Source organism: Phaethon aethereus (genome assembly GCF_964289735.1).
Source record: "Phaethon aethereus genome assembly, chromosome: 1".
NCBI lineage: Eukaryota > Metazoa > Chordata > Aves > Phaethontiformes > Phaethontidae > Phaethon > Phaethon aethereus.
Window position 1 is genome coordinate 134075622 of NC_138575.1, and position 15543 is coordinate 134091164.

Here is a 15543-nt window from a genome sequence, read left to right on the forward strand (position 1 = left end):
TGGAAAACAAGAGCCTTGATCTAGATCCCTGAGGGACTCCACTGATCACCATGATGAATTATGGCCTTTTGTTTCCTGTCTTTTAATCAGTTACTTATCCAAGTTAATCTTTTTAAAAAAAGATGAACAGTAAACTCTTTTTCACCTGCATCTCAGTTTTAGTTTTTAGCGCGCATTTAGATCACAGTTTCAATCTTCTTCAGGAGCCAAGACCAGCAACTTTTTTATTTGTGTGTTTTAATGAAAATTGCTGTGATTGGACCATGCCAGGTAGAAAATATCATACTGGACTTGCATAAATACAGCATTGTATTGCTGTAACACCAGTATTTATTGATTATAGATTTATAGATAGGTTTATAGATTTATATATAGGGTTTATAGATTTGTTGATAGATCTATAGATAGATACAGATAGATAGATGGATAGATAGGTGCATGCATACATACATACAGGTAGATAGACATAGATAGATAGATAGATAGATAGATAGATAGATAGATAGATAGATAGATAGATAGATAGATAGATAGATAGATAGAGTTCTATAGATAGATTACCTGCCTGCTGTCCTGGCAGGTAATATGCACGGATTACACAACTAACACATTTAAAAATAGCAACTATCCTGGGATTCTGTTGACTGACTTTAGATGTCCATAACGTTGCTAGTACTCAAGGTTTCTTCACAGTCTATAGACTAAAAGGCATTATTAGGACATGACCTTTTTAGCCCAAAGTAGAAGTCCAGATGAATTATATGCTAAAAGGGCTGTTTACCTCCACTGGTAGGGAGGTAAAGGGAAGCCTGCAGTGACTGGCCCATATTGTACACATCATCTCAGTGACAAAACCAGCTGAATGCCATAGTACTGAGAAATATACCTAGATAACATGTAAAATGTGATAAACTCACATGTAGTTATAACACAGCAGAAGAGAGGGTCTGCATGAAAGCCTAAATTCTAAGATTTCCTAGCTTTTGAATGGCTAAGTAAGAAATCATGCTAAATGATCATTAAAATAATAAGTAATTGTGAATAACATATTACAGAATCACAGAATCACTAGGTCGGAAAGGACCTTCAAGATCATCAAGTCCAACCATTAATCCAGCGCCATCATGTCCCCTAAACCATGTCCTGAAATAGATAAAATTTGATTAATACAAGATAAAAACAATAATATGAGATAAGTTTAGTTGTAGTACCTAGTGCTTTCTCCTAAAAAAAATACACACCTGGAAAATCTACCAAGGAACTTACTACTCTGATCTTTGTTTCTTATTCACTCTCCCTTTTCCTTTGAAAGAACTTTTTCCTGAAAAGAAAAATAGACATTTAATTGTTGTTATCAAATAAAATTTGAAGGAGTAACACACTCTGAGCTGTCAAGGAACGTAGACATACATTGATTAAATCATCCTGGTCTTCCTTTCTCTCTCCCTTTTCTGCTATATGTAATCCTTCACAGTGGTATGCCAAATTTAGCACAGGCTCGCCATTTTGTCTTTATTTTGCCATGAACATTCAGAACCACATAAATCATTCCTTGTCTATCCCAGTAAGTGATTTTATAGTCCTTCTCTGTACGTGATTTCCAAATACTTTCTGACCTAATTAAGTAAAGCACCAATAGCTTCTTTTATTAAATATTTCAGAAGCTACAGTTATTTTAAAAATAAAATAGTTTTTAATCAAAACAAATCTGACTAGTCCTCAAATATTCAAATCATTTGAATGGATGTAGTTTAAGCAGTTTAACTGGTGAGAAGAGGTAGTTTTGCTTCTTTTTTTCAACTGTAAAAAAGTACATCAGAAGAATAAACATCGGTGATGAATTAGAAAAAAAAGCCACAGCAAAATCATGTTTTGTTCTAAAATTTCCCTTGTTTGGGGACCTCTGTGCTGTTTCCTTTGCTTTGTTTACTTGCTTGCTTGCTTGTCTGCTTGGATTCCAGTGCCATGACAGTGGGTTACAGGTACAGCAATTGTAAGATGCTCTGACATTCAGTACTCTATTTCTAGGGCAGCAAGTGAACTGACTGTGGTGTAACATAATTGCAATCTGTTTACCATTCTCTGGAACGAGAATTAGAGTATTGTAGTAGGATTTAGATTGACGTGCTATTTTTGTGCTGTCGTCCCCCTTTTTTTTCTTTTGCATTCAGGAAGTAACTTTTGTATTTGCTAAAAATGTAGCAGTTTCTGTGTGAACACTAGAAAACATTTTTCCCCCAGATACCGTTAGTTTTTCTGCAACCTAATTCCAAAAGCCTTTAACATTCAAGCAGGATATACATGTTACTTTCCTCTAAAGCAGTGCTGGCACAGTGGCCAGTTCCCAGAGGACAGATGTTCATGAACAGTTACAGGGCCTCCACCTCTTAACTGTTGACTTCTGTTAACTTGTCTGCTTTGTTCAAACTTGTTAATTGTGGTAAGAGTCGTGGTGGTGGCTGAAATGTTAATTTTCAAGGAGCTCTGATGGAATGAAGGCTTTGCTCTTTTGCTTTGTAAGACCAGGCTTTTATTTGGAGGGACATCTTTTATTTAGAGATTTGTTGATTTTGTCTAGACAGAGAGAATTAAGGTGCCAGCAGTTCATATGCCTTTCACAGCACCTAAATACAGGGGTTTGCAACCTTGCTGTAGAAGAGTAAAACCTTTCACAGGTATAATCTTTTTTCAAAAGAAAAAAAAGAAGGATTAATTTATTTTCAAAGGTATACTGTAATTCAGAAAGCCTATGTTCATCCAAGTCCAAAAGTTGTCTAGCATAGACATCGGTTGGAAAAACTGCACTTAAGTCTGCTGGAATGTGGACTAAGTGTGAAAATGCATTATTTTCAGATTGTCCGGTAGAAAGTAATATAGCTTGACTATGAGCAAAGAAACTATAATATGAAATTTAAAAATACTTTAATTGCTTTGTTGTCTGCATGCTGTGAAATACTTGCCAAACAACCCACTAAAAAAGTTCTGTGGGTGTGTGCCACATCTGATCCTGTGGTCAGGGCAGCCATTCTTTATGGAAGCGTCATTTGGTGTGTAGAGCTGAGTACTTGAGTGTCATTCATATTTCGTCTTTTGAATGATGTAAAGACCAGCACTACTGCAGCCTTTCCCTGGGTTGCGCTGAGCATAGTCAAAATGTGATATGCTGGCCCCAGAAATTATTAAAGCACACTGTGAGATGCTCACCATGCTTTCCTGATGAACTTAAGTGGGTATGAATGAGTGTTGCAACTGAGAATTGTACCTTACCCCTATGACCATAAATTTTCCTGCCTCCGTTCTACCCAAATTTTTGTGCAGCTGTTTAGTGAAGCAGATAACGTTAAAACTCTCTTTTGTTCTTCCTTCCCCTCTGCAATACTTTTTAACATGGATCAGTTCCCTCCCCTCCCCTTGCAGATACGCTAATGTCATGGCAGAGGGGAGGAGTGGTGGCAGGAATCCACGGCCAAAGGTGGCTCCCTGGGGACGTGCCCACCTTTGGTGGGTGGGCTTGGGCAGTGACCGGGCTGTTCCCTCTCTCTTCCTCACAGCAAGTGAATTATGAGACATCTGTGAGACATCAATTATAAGACATCCTGTCTCTCCGTTCATACTCACAGTAAACTAGGAGCAGGAGAATAAAAAGGATTTTGCTCGCTTGTGCTTGCAACAGTCGGGTTGTAATTGAGAACTTGATGAACACTTGTTTCCTGTCCCATTCGTTCACCTAACCTAGTTTTAAGGAAATTGCCCTGTGTTGTGGCTGGAATGTCCTCATAGATGATGTCAGTAGAAATGCATGCAGCTTGGGCAACTGGGGCTCTATTAGCTGGGCATGCATTGGGCAGATGTATCTATCTAGTTGGTATTAAAAAGTATTAATAATTGTAGTCCAGGAGCATGTGGATGGGATTTCTATCAAAGCACAGCTGGGTAGAAAGTAGGTACAGAGGAAGAAGCTATTTTAGATGACTGAATCAATCAAATGTGCAGGTAGGTGCTTAATCACACTTTCCCTAAAGAGTTTTTGTTTTCTCTGTAAAGGTTTCTTAAAATTCCCATTACCCTCTTTAAAGTGCTATGTGGTGACCCTTTAGGGAAACCGTTAACTCTGTCCTTTTGGGAAACGCCAGGATAGCAATACTTGATCATGCTGTCATAGAAAGTACTTTAAGTGGAGTTGAATGTTGGTATCACGGGAAAAACTGAAACCCTGGACATTGCTCTTATTTTGTCTCTGACAGAGTAAGGGCATTTTGATGTCTGAAAGCCTTTGGGTTTTTTATATTTGGGCTTTTTCTTTTCTTTTTCTTTTTTTTTTTTAAATTTGAGGTAGTCCAGGTAAGATGGGTAAAGGACTTGATGATGTTCCTTAAGCACTTAAAGTATATTAGAAAAAAAGAAATAAATTTGGCTCCCCCTTCACAACACCAGCATTATACATAGGCAGAGAGAAGCTTGTTTATGCTTCTGTTCATCCAGAACTGGAAGAATCTAGTGACCATTTCTGCTTCTTTGTGAAATAATGTTCTCAGTTACAAAATGGACTGTCAAAATACATTAAAGAATACAGCTTTTACATTGTCAATAATAGTGGCCTTGGATTTGCATGTAAGCCTATAGATGATTCTCATGCATATAAACAACATTCACAAATAGTAGTTGAATGTTAAACGGAAGTATTGTGGTCAAAGAAACATGTCACCTTTTTTCCCCTGACCTAATCACTGAGGTTTTCTGAAATTCTAAAAGTTTTCAAGATATGTAACTGTCTTTTCCTCCCCTGTATAAAACATCAGTGGATATTGTTATATTTTCACTGTTCAAACTGACAAAAAATGTTAAACTTAAAAACATTAGTGTTTCCAGCTCATACAGCCCATTTCTATGAATTCTTTAACATCTGATATATTCCTTAAGAATATCTTAATGGAGGTACATTTCACATAGCAGTTCCAAAATATTTTATCTAGGGTAAAGACCTCAATATACTTTCCAAAATAAATATTGATGCTGAGTAAATCTTCTTTTCCTTATTCCTGAGTAAATAAGCTGTTGCTTGGAGAAGCCTATATTTGTGAAAGGAAAGTCAAAGGATAAGTATGTTTCTTTAGTGCAAAGTAGTATAAAAAAATCTTCTGTATGAACCTAGCTGGTGCACAAGTGACAATTTAATTTGAATTTTCAGATGAAATGTTCTAGAGGCACCAGACCTGAATAATACAAGTAAATAGACAAAGCAGTTTTCAACAACAGAAAATGCTGAAATACAGTTTTAAAATATCCTGAAGGAGGAAATTTGATCACTGGTTTACTTTTCTTCCTCGGGTCAGGGTTGAATAGTTGTAGGGGAGGGCCGTGGTGCCCTCAAGTGAGAAAAACTTACTTGTATACTGCCCATTATGTGGTTTGCTTCTCTTGTGTTGTTCTAGTATCTCCTTTAGTACCATTTTACAGGAAGAGTAAAACATCCTGGCAGTGCAGGTCCACCTGAAATCAGATTCGCATGGCTTATCCATATTTTTCTTTTTTTCCTGTCAGTGGTGCTTTTGTCACTCCTGTAAATCCTTGGGTGGAGTCCCCTTACAATTAAATACCAGTTCCACTTGTCGTCTTCTCTCCCTGTCCCACAACAAATTCTGGTGTCCCTCCTCACTAGACTGGGTTCTGCACAACCCTTGTTTAAATTATTTGGATTACGACTTTCTGTATCCTCCTAGTAGATATAAACAGTCCTTCCTCTTCTCATAGCAGAATTCTGGAACAACCTTGCTCATTCCACAATAATGATCTGGTCACTCTGGTTGTTCAGCATATTCCACATGCTCCACCCGGTTTTTTGCTGCTCTTCGTCTATCAGTAGACCTGTTAGGAGTCCAGTTTCTTGCTGCTTTGCTCAGCCGGTTTCTGTGTGTGCAAAAGGAGTCATGTCTTCAGCCACCTTGCTCCCTGGGCTTTTAACCTTCTCTCCTGAACACATTGCAACTCATGCAAAGACTGCTTTCTGAGCTGTCTCTTAGCTCCCGACAAAAGAACAGCCTTGTTTGGATGATACTGTCTTTTCTATTCCCAAGGAGTCAGTTGGTCCCCCATGCTGATTTATCACCTGCACAGGCATTCTTTCTGAACGAGCAGATGAATGAATGCTTTCAAGCGTTGCACTTGCATGTCCTTCTATAAATTAAATTAAATTGCAGCATGCCCTTCCCACTGGGATACACTAGTTTCTTCCTCCTTGCCCATGATTCTTTTGCTGTGATTTTTATCTCGTTAATTTTTAGCTTGTTGTGGGTTTATCTGGGTTTTGGTTTTATGGCATTAGATCAGTGATTCATGTATGATAAAGAGCAATTACCAAATGCTTTCCATTAGTTAGTTGTTCTTGAAAAACAACTTCACCTATAAAAAAAGAAAAACTCCTTGACATTAAAGTTTTTTGATATTCCTTTAGTAAGCATTCCTTTCTGAGTTAAATAGTGCAGTTTAGAGTATGTGCTCTGATAATTTTCCAAACCATTTTATGGAGCAGAACTGTGAATAAGGATTTGATCATGAATGAGCATGTACTGAGATGCGCAGCTATCTTGAACTGCACTGTTTGCCTCTGAACTGAAAGCTGTCTTCCCAGTCTTGCTTTCATCTTGAAGGCATTCTGTGCTTTTATCTGTGTGAATGCCGTTAGCTTCAGACTCTTCATTATAACTCTTTCAGTACAATTTCACTGCTTTCCATGTAGGTCTGAGAGTCAGCTCTTCATCCTCATCCTTCTTGACTTTAAGCTTCTTCAGCACAGACCAGGTTTTCTTAGTTTTGCCCTCTCCTGATTTGCAGGAGTCCATCATCTCCTGTCTTTCTGTTACCCCCCTAATGGCTGCTTCAGATAATGCTTCTCATCTCTCATTCCCACCTCAGCAAAAAAGTTGGGAGGTTCTGTAGAATTTTGTAGTTGATCTCTTTTCCCTGGCATTTCACAAACTCTGGATTGTAAGTAGAGTTGCAAGCTCATCAGAAGGTTAGTTGCTCCTGCTGCCACCTGCAAGTTAAGTTGCAACAGGACACTTCTGGGTATTGCATTCATAGTTTATCTTACTTGTCAACACAAGTTCGACTTGCGCACAACTCTCAAAACTATCTCTCTTCCAGAGGTGCTCTTTTTGCCAGCCTAAAATTCCTGTGTATTTTACTCCTTTTCATTGATAAATGTTGGCACAGTTAATGTACAAAATTACTTGATATGCTAGTCTTCTATGCTCTTCATAGTCTTCATAGACCTTGAAATTTTTCAACTATTTGAAGTGCAGTACTCCTGTTCTTCTAGTGTTGACCAGTGTTTTTCTCACGGTCCCCAAGAGGTCCTCAGTGCCTTCAAGACTAGCTCTTGTCTTAGCTCTCTTGTCTCTTAGCTTTTACTCAGCTCACTGGAGTGTGGAGGAGGTTTTGTGGTGTTCATGCATACCTTACCAGAAAAGGGTGTTGAACTGCAGCTAGGGCTTTTAAGTACTCACATCTATATAAACAAGTAATAATTACACTTATGTCCTCAACTACACATGGCTGTGATTTTAAAGCTAGACAGCTTTCTTGATAGGGAGAAAAGCTGCGTGAGAGAGGGGATAGCATGCATATCGTTACTGGTGAAGATACAGAAAGATTAATATAATTAATTTTATTTTATTTTGTTGGGGACAGATAATGTTCGATTACTGTTCTTTCAGCTTGCTGGTCTGAGGCTGAATATTGTTTATTGTAGTACTCCTCTGTAAATGAGTTATTATTGTTCAAAATAAACAAAAATAGGCACCATTTAAAGAGATGTTGTCAACTTAAAAATCACACTCAATCTAGAATGACTGAAATGAATACTCCTTGTATGGACAGAAGTCAAGGGATTTTCCCCCCCACTCTTATTTCAGTTTTACTTTTGGTACAGAATAGCACCTTTCCTTAAGTAATTTCATCACATATTCAGTCCACAACGCAACTTCTGTGAGTCTTCCCTGAAACTGTGTTAAGGGGTTAATGTTTAAAAATGTTAGTAAACATTTTTTAAAGGGAAAATTTGAGGATACATTTTTATGAATTCTTTATCATTCTAAAAAAAAAGCTAACACCCCCACGCCCCCCCGAGACAAACTTAAGTATAGTTTAATTTGCCTCTGTTTCTTTACTGTCCTTTTTCTACTCCTATATTTTGTATTTCCATTACAGTTGTTTATGTTGTCCATCTTTTAACTGAACCTGCAAATTTTAAAGGAGAATAATTACTTTCTTTCAGAGTGTTGGGAAGAAATTACCTCCAGCCACAGCAACTCAGGAGCCAACAAAAATAGAAGTGGACAGCAGAACAAAAAGTAGGTTTCATAGCTTTTTCTTCTTTGCACTTTGTGCTACTAAGCCTCTTAAAAGCCAGCTGAACACTTTTCTCTGGTTTTGGCTAAAAAAGTATCCTATATATGTGAAAAGCGAGGATGCAGATAGATATATTTAGGATAAACTTTGAGTAGGCGGTACACAGACAGAATGCTTTGTATCACAGAATCCTCTGAATTGTTTTTGCTCTGATGACCCTACCTCAAGTTTTCTGCCATGAAAAGTCAAATTAAATTACATGATCAGCTTTCAGCCTCGAGGGTACTTTGGAATTAATCAGAGTTGAATTAAGATCCAACTTCAGGCTGTAACTTGTAGGTGGGTCATAAAAAAAGATCTCTGGTTGTGAGTGCCCTTGCTTTTTTCCTCTTTTTTCTTTCTTTATGTAGCAGAAATAATCTGTGTAGGTGGCGTAATTTGTATGGGAAATGAACAGTGTCCAAGAACTTCAGTTCTGTTTTTGTCATTTCTATGCTTAGTAAATGAAAAGCAGTAATTAAATCTTTTAGGCAGGTGTCACTGCCGTTCTAGGGAGGCATATGTAACTAGCTTACCAAATAACTTACATGTATATTCCCCATCTTTTGATTTTATTTATATAAAGTTACAACTATATGTTATGGATTCTGGTGGAAAAGAATAAGAAGGAAGAGAAAATAGCCATACCTTAGAAAAGAAGTTGAGTGTAATATAAAGTGTTGAGTTTTTAAGTCTTGCACAGTCCTCCTCCTTCCCTGATGTGTTTATCCTTCTAGATAGTTGGCAGATAACATTTTGTCTCAGAACTGAAACACATACAGACATAGGAAGGCAAGCATTTGGAGCAGCAGAACAAGGGCTGTCTGAGAGAAGTGTATGGTTATGACCTGGGTTACCGCATGTTTTCAGCTCAGAGTTGCAAAAGCAGCTTAAAACAGCTTTTGGTGAGTTACTGTCCGTTAGCTGCACCACACTAATTGACTTGCTGCATCTTCTTATCTTGTTCCCCTTGTGACACAGGGCTGTTAATGGGAAATACTGCAAGAACTCAATTGCCCTGGCAAAGTGAGAACTTGAAATACTGAAAAATGTGCAAATTGGTAATGTAGAGCAGGGCTCCTAAACCAATGTGTTTTGGAATTAACTTTCCCAACCTGCAGCTTGAGCAGATTAAGCTGACCTGAGGGCAGGTGCCATCAGAAGGGCTGGTCCCGTCAGAAGGGCTGGTCCATGGGTTTTCCCACCCTCAGCAGTAACCCTCGTGCGACAAGCCAGGCTGGGAGACAGCTGCTGCTTTCCACATCAGCTCATACTTCTGACACCTGAAACTGCTCGCTAAATCGCATCCCAGCATAATGGAGTTTCATACTTTTATCACTTACAAATGAATGTGGAAACCTTCTGAACAATGGTTAGAGAACTGTACAAGTAGAGTGGCACACTGAGCTCTGGTTGACACAGAGACACTTCCCTGTCAACATTTTCGGGCTCTAGTTGGTTCTTTCGCTGTTTTGTTGTTTCCCTTTGACATGACTTTTTGGTCAGAAAATCCCTCTTCTTCTGTTGCCATTTGCTTTCACCATGGTTGTGTGCAAACATCATTCAACATCCCTTTTGCCAGAACTGGTGAGAAGGGTGGGCTAAATATTTGCACAGTATCTTTGCATGTTCTGTGAATTTTACTTAAACTTTATTATTTAGGATTTCTTATCTTTTCTGGAATCTCTGGGGCCTCAGTAGAATTTTTGGCATCTCTCTGTTTGCTTGGGAAAGAGAAGCACGTATATAGGAAGGTCTGATATAATGTAATTATATAACATTTTCTTCACCTCAGATGGCATCACAGGACATACTTGCAATCAGTTGAAGTTGTCCTTCATTTAAACTGAAAAACCTTTCAGTGAAAATGAAACATACTTCAGTCTGGTGGAGGAATAATTTTTTCATAATACAATTAATGTTTGATAGTCAGATGTGAGGAGTGTGATCAGAGTCTGTCATAGGACTATGATCTACCTAGTATTTGTCATTTCCCCAAAATTTAATTTTTGCTTTCTCCTAAAAACCTTCCACAAACAAGCTTGAAAAAGCATTGAATCCAGGGAAGTTTGCAGTCTCGGAATACTGATGAATGTCCTAATTGCAGTGTTCAACATAAAAGTATCATTCCTCCTTGGACCTCAAGCTACTTTCACTTTTGCCGGGGATGGTAGTGTCCCAGTTTTCCCGGAGTTTTTAGTTGCTGAACAAAGCAGATACTGTGCCATTCTCCGAAGAAGTAGCAAGAAACAGCAGATCCATAGATTCAGCTCAGCATGGAGAAGGGGGCTTTTGGATATGCGATTTAGGTTCCCTTGGGATTACTGGAGGTGTATGCTGCAAGCAAAAGAAAGATCATGTTGGTAGAGGAATAATACAATTTTTCATCTTCCGTGTGTTTCTTTCCATGATTGATGTTCCAGTCCCAACTGGATAAAAAATGCAGTTGCATTGTGAAAGAGCCTGCTGAGAGAGGAAACGGAGCAGTAGCATCTTCCCTCTCTGCCCACAGGGGCTTCAGCATGGAGTGATAGTTGCTGACTCTTCCCACGTCTTGATTTGAGTCTGCTTTTTTTCTGTAGTTTTTCTGATGCCATAGGGCAGTGATTTGCAGCAAGGCAGTTGATGTGCTTACCCTTTGCTCTTCGTACATGCAAGATGGCCTCAGTTCTGCAACGGGATGTGTTGGTCAGAGCAAGAGACAGAGCAGTATGTTCTATAGGTGCATTTGCCAATAATATGCTATGTTAATCTCCCTAAGAAGTGGGCTAAGATTTTGGGGGATAAACAGATGACTCTTCAGGGCCAAAGAGGACTTTTTGCTCAAAGGAAGAGCACAGTGAAAGCACAAATCCTTACAGAGCTTGGGTGGGCCCTTGGAAAACATCACTAACCTTTTGGGAATGAAGGAATGCATCTTTGAAGAGAAGAGGGGAGAGCTCTTTGGTTTATGTTTGTGGGCGCCTAGATTTATAGGGGAATTATTCTGCTGTTGGATTTCCATCTCTCTTACGTATCTGGGATGGCCCATGCATGCATGTGTTTATAATTCTATCTCTGCGGTGAGATATATTGTTTTTTCTATGAAGTAGGTTGCTTTTAGTTTAAGTGGCTTGCAGTGAAAAGGCTATATTGTAGAAAATACGTATAAATTTTTAAGTAGCTCCGTTGGTTTGTAAAATTCAGCAAAGCAAAAACATCCACAATAACTGAGAGCGCTATTGCAGATTACTGAGATGGCAAAAATGGAGTATAAATAAGCAGACAACAAAGTAGCAAAGGTAATAAGTCACAGAATGCATTTACCACAACACTTAATTTAATTACTCCACTCACTGACTAATTACAATTTGTGTTAAGCCATTGCATAATAGGAATACCAAAATCCTAGCAAGCAACTAATCTTTTTTAATGATGGTAGAAGGTGTAATGAGTAGCTGAATCTGGATTAATGGGGCCCTAATTAGTTCTGTTTCTATTTATTGTTTGGTGAGGTGGTGTTTTGACAGTTTGAATCTCATGAAGTTCTGTGAAAATATTTATTAGTGCAATCCATTTATGAGTCTTGAGTGTAGGAGTTCATAAGAAAATCAAATTCTGCTGAATGTAGTGTTTGGGGGTTTTTTCATCTGGTTTGTGGTTTTGGTCACAATGATGTATTTTTTCACTGGATTTTGTACATTTTACTTCATTTCAGAAATGTTATATGAGTGATAGCTCTTTCCTTAAGCTCAAGGGATACTACTTCAATGCTGCTTGTTTTCTTACTTAGTATTATTGTTCATGTCCGTATTGATTGGTGTATGATTTAGACTTCATCAAGGGGGGAATATTTAACCCTCAAAATCAACTCTACGGGTTTGTTGTTCATTTTACTAAAAAAAAAAAAGTCAATCAATTTCTGAAAAGTTTTAAGGGTGAATCCAGCCCAGTGGTTAGGTTACCTGAGATGGAGGAAATCTTGCCGTGGGGTGGAACAGTTCTTGCCTAACAAAAAAGCAGCAGCAGCAGAGGTAAGAGGAGGAAATTGTGTCATCCTGGCCTAAGAGGATTCCAGAGTCACTGTCCTCTGTGAGATTTAAGCTTGAAGGTATGTTTGTCTGTGGACTGCTCTCCTGAACATCACAGCTCATCCTAAGAGTCTGGCAGGGGAACAAATAGAAGAGGCACGCTTTTAAAGTGAACAGGGTCCACTGATACAGTAAATGGAGTTTGATCAGTTCTGTTTTGAACACTATAATATTTAACTCGTCTCTCAAAATACAAACAAAATTAATTTACCTGCTACAGTACTGCAGGACTCCAAGTCGTATAGAAGGTCTATACACTGAAATTAGTGCTTTAGACAGTAATTGTAAATACATATCAAGCCACTGAATTCTGTGGGTGAAATACAGTGCTTGCAACAGCCTAGGTAATGAAGCAGCTGTATTCTGTAGGAAGGCTACTTCTCTCACTATTGTTCTCTCTCTTTGAGGCAATGATTTTCTGGGGGGGCTTGAGACTGTATTAAACATGCTGCATTTTGAACCTGAGACAGACTGCGGGACATAAGGTGCTGAACAGAGCATTAAGGGAGAAGCCGCTGCCCGAGCACTCGCACGCCGAGGCAGGAGTCGCACACTCACCACCCGAGACTTCAACCGCTCGGGCCAGGGTCCCTTCGCAGTGGGCGGCTCCAGCGAGCCAACGGTGCCCCTTCGACTCCTCGCGCACACACGCTCGCTCTCGGGCGCTTCCTCTTCCCTCAGGGTCAACCCTAGGTTTCCCGAAGCAGAATCTCCAACACGGCGTATGCCAGATGAATTTATTAGGTGGTACAGCGGTGCAGAACAGCTCGAGCTGGGTGCCTCCGGAGAGCGACCCTGAACTAAAAAATGTCTGGCAATTATATGCTTACGGTCTGAGTTCCCCTTTCCTCGTGAGACGGTTCGGTCCAATAGTAGTATTTGGGTCTGGGGTCTCCTTGTTCCTCACTGGATCCATTCACTCTCTGCAGGCGGGCCGTTCTTTTTCTTTTCTTGAGGAGGCAACTTCTGCTGATGGATGTGACTATCTTACCTTTCTAATTTACACCGGTTTCGGGGCCTCCCCTCACGTAACTGAGCAAGAGTTCAGTATAAGTCCATCAGCATCAAAGTGAAAGATCACAGCTTGTGGACTAAGGCTTTTTATTAATGCTGTACAACGGATTCCGTCTGAACTAGGAAGTGACTCCTATAACACAGAGATGCATATTAACTACCCCCATAAAATATCCAGTTCGTTTTAGGGGATAGCTCCTTTATAGTGTTTAGGATTGTCCTGAGACTTTTTCCACAATGAAGTGTGGGCAGTGACAGACCACTTCTGATAAACATCTAGTTTTTGCTGCTGCTTTTTCTTCCAACTTCTGAGATAGAAGAATGATACTGGGAAGGGGAATTGTGTGTCACACTGGGCCCTTGGGGTCTGTCAGAGAAGCTAGCAGTGGCTTTGTTCTTCCTTCCAAAGGACAGGATTAGGAGGGACGTGGGCAGAGAAGTGGCTTCTTGTTGTGTCGTCATTGTCCCTAGTCTAGTTGGAACAGTACAGTGCAAAAATCACAGGATGTAGCCAAGGGTACATATTTTCAAAAGGGTTATATCTAGCCTCAGCCCCCTCAGTTGAACAAGCCAGAAGTTGAACATCCTGCATTAGATCCAACCTGTTTGAGTTGTAAGATATGCTGTAAGGTTTATCTGCTCACTCAGTTCCCTGAGCAATGCCCATTGCTTATGGCAGGTTGTTCTTTGCTTGGGAGGAGCGGTGAGTTTACGGGGAGAGACGCTGTGGACAGAATGAATTAGTATTGAATTAATAAATGAGGACTGAAAAGCTCATGAATATAATCTTTTCTCCTCCCTTACTCTTTCCAAGATGTCTGCTGTTGGGAGTTCATTAGCAGGTATATATTTTTTAAATGTCTTCAGGTCAGAGGAAAAAGGAGAGGCTTCTGGAAGAACCATCTGTGATGTATAAACCCAGCCTTGGATGTCAAATATAAAAATGATATTTATCATCTACAGTTGAGGGATGCTTAATATTGGTATCTCAGTTTGAAGCTTTAATTTGGCTTAAGTCTATTTACCAGGCTTGTAATAGGATATATTATTTTGACCTTTATTTTTTTCGTGTTGGTTTTTTTTTTTCCACTTGGAAAACCCCCAAATTCAGCAAGTTCCAGTGTGGTCTCTACAGTGATGTGTCTGAAATTAGAATTTCCTTTTATCTTTTTTTTCCTTCCTATCTAAACATAACTGTTAAAATTAAGTGCTTCTACATCGTCTTGTGGTTTTGTGCTCTGCTGAGTAAGGACAATTTTATTACCAAAGTGACATAACCTATTAGATTCTTCTCTGCTTTTATCAATCTGATTTTAAAGTTTCATATTATTTTGAGTCCTGTTGGCTTTGCTTTTACTTAAATCATGTTGGTCTGCCATTCCCTTAGGAGAAATTTGAAAGCTGACTTTGTCCAGTCACTTACATTGTTCCAAACCCATCCATGTTGTTGAGACCTAGCTCTGTTGCAGCATGATCTACAGGGTCCTTGTTAGGCAGAGGAATATACTGATTTAGTGTATGTCAGTGTGAATTGCGTTCAAGGAGTCCAGACTTCTACTGGACGTAAACCATGAATTTTTTCCATGGCTGTGCCTTCACCCTGTGTTCTTGTGCCAGCCTTCAGATCACAGGGCAGCCATGAGCCTCTCCCAGCTCCCTCTTGTGCCTGTCACAGGATTGTCTCCTGGCTCTTTATGAACTACATCAGCATTTGGCTGAGCTTCAGATCTGTTTTTTGACATTTTTCTCTAGTTTAATTCCTTGTTTATTTGCTATCTGGATATTTTTTTAAAAAAGAAAGAAAAAAGGTAAGAGGTTGACGGGGAGGAAACATCATGGGAGAACAGAGTTCTTGGCATCAAAACTAGAAAGTAAATATTCGTAGCCATTTGCTATGTGTGAAAGACTGTGAGTTCTCTGGTTACAGTCTGCTGCTTTTGACAGCCACTTAATGTGAGATCCACATTGACACATATTTTAGAGGAAAAGCTTAAAAAAAAAGAAAGAGTGCACTACTTTCATGATTATCAACTGACTTTTTCAGATGCTGAAACCACAACCTTCTCTCCAC

General features: G+C 39.3%; 1 protein-coding gene across 1 annotated transcript in view; it reads left to right on the forward strand.

Annotated features, from left to right (window-relative positions):
• SH3KBP1 (SH3 domain containing kinase binding protein 1) overlaps positions 1-15543 on the forward strand; it is a gene marked incomplete at its 3' end in the record, with an annotated part of 205045 nt that overhangs the window by 132453 nt on the left and 57049 nt on the right. Inside the window, exon 7 of the mRNA XM_082011118.1 lies at positions 8276-8351. Within this exon, the coding sequence (XP_081867244.1) occupies positions 8276-8351 (76 nt within the window). The remainder of the gene's footprint in view (positions 1-8275; positions 8352-15543) is intronic.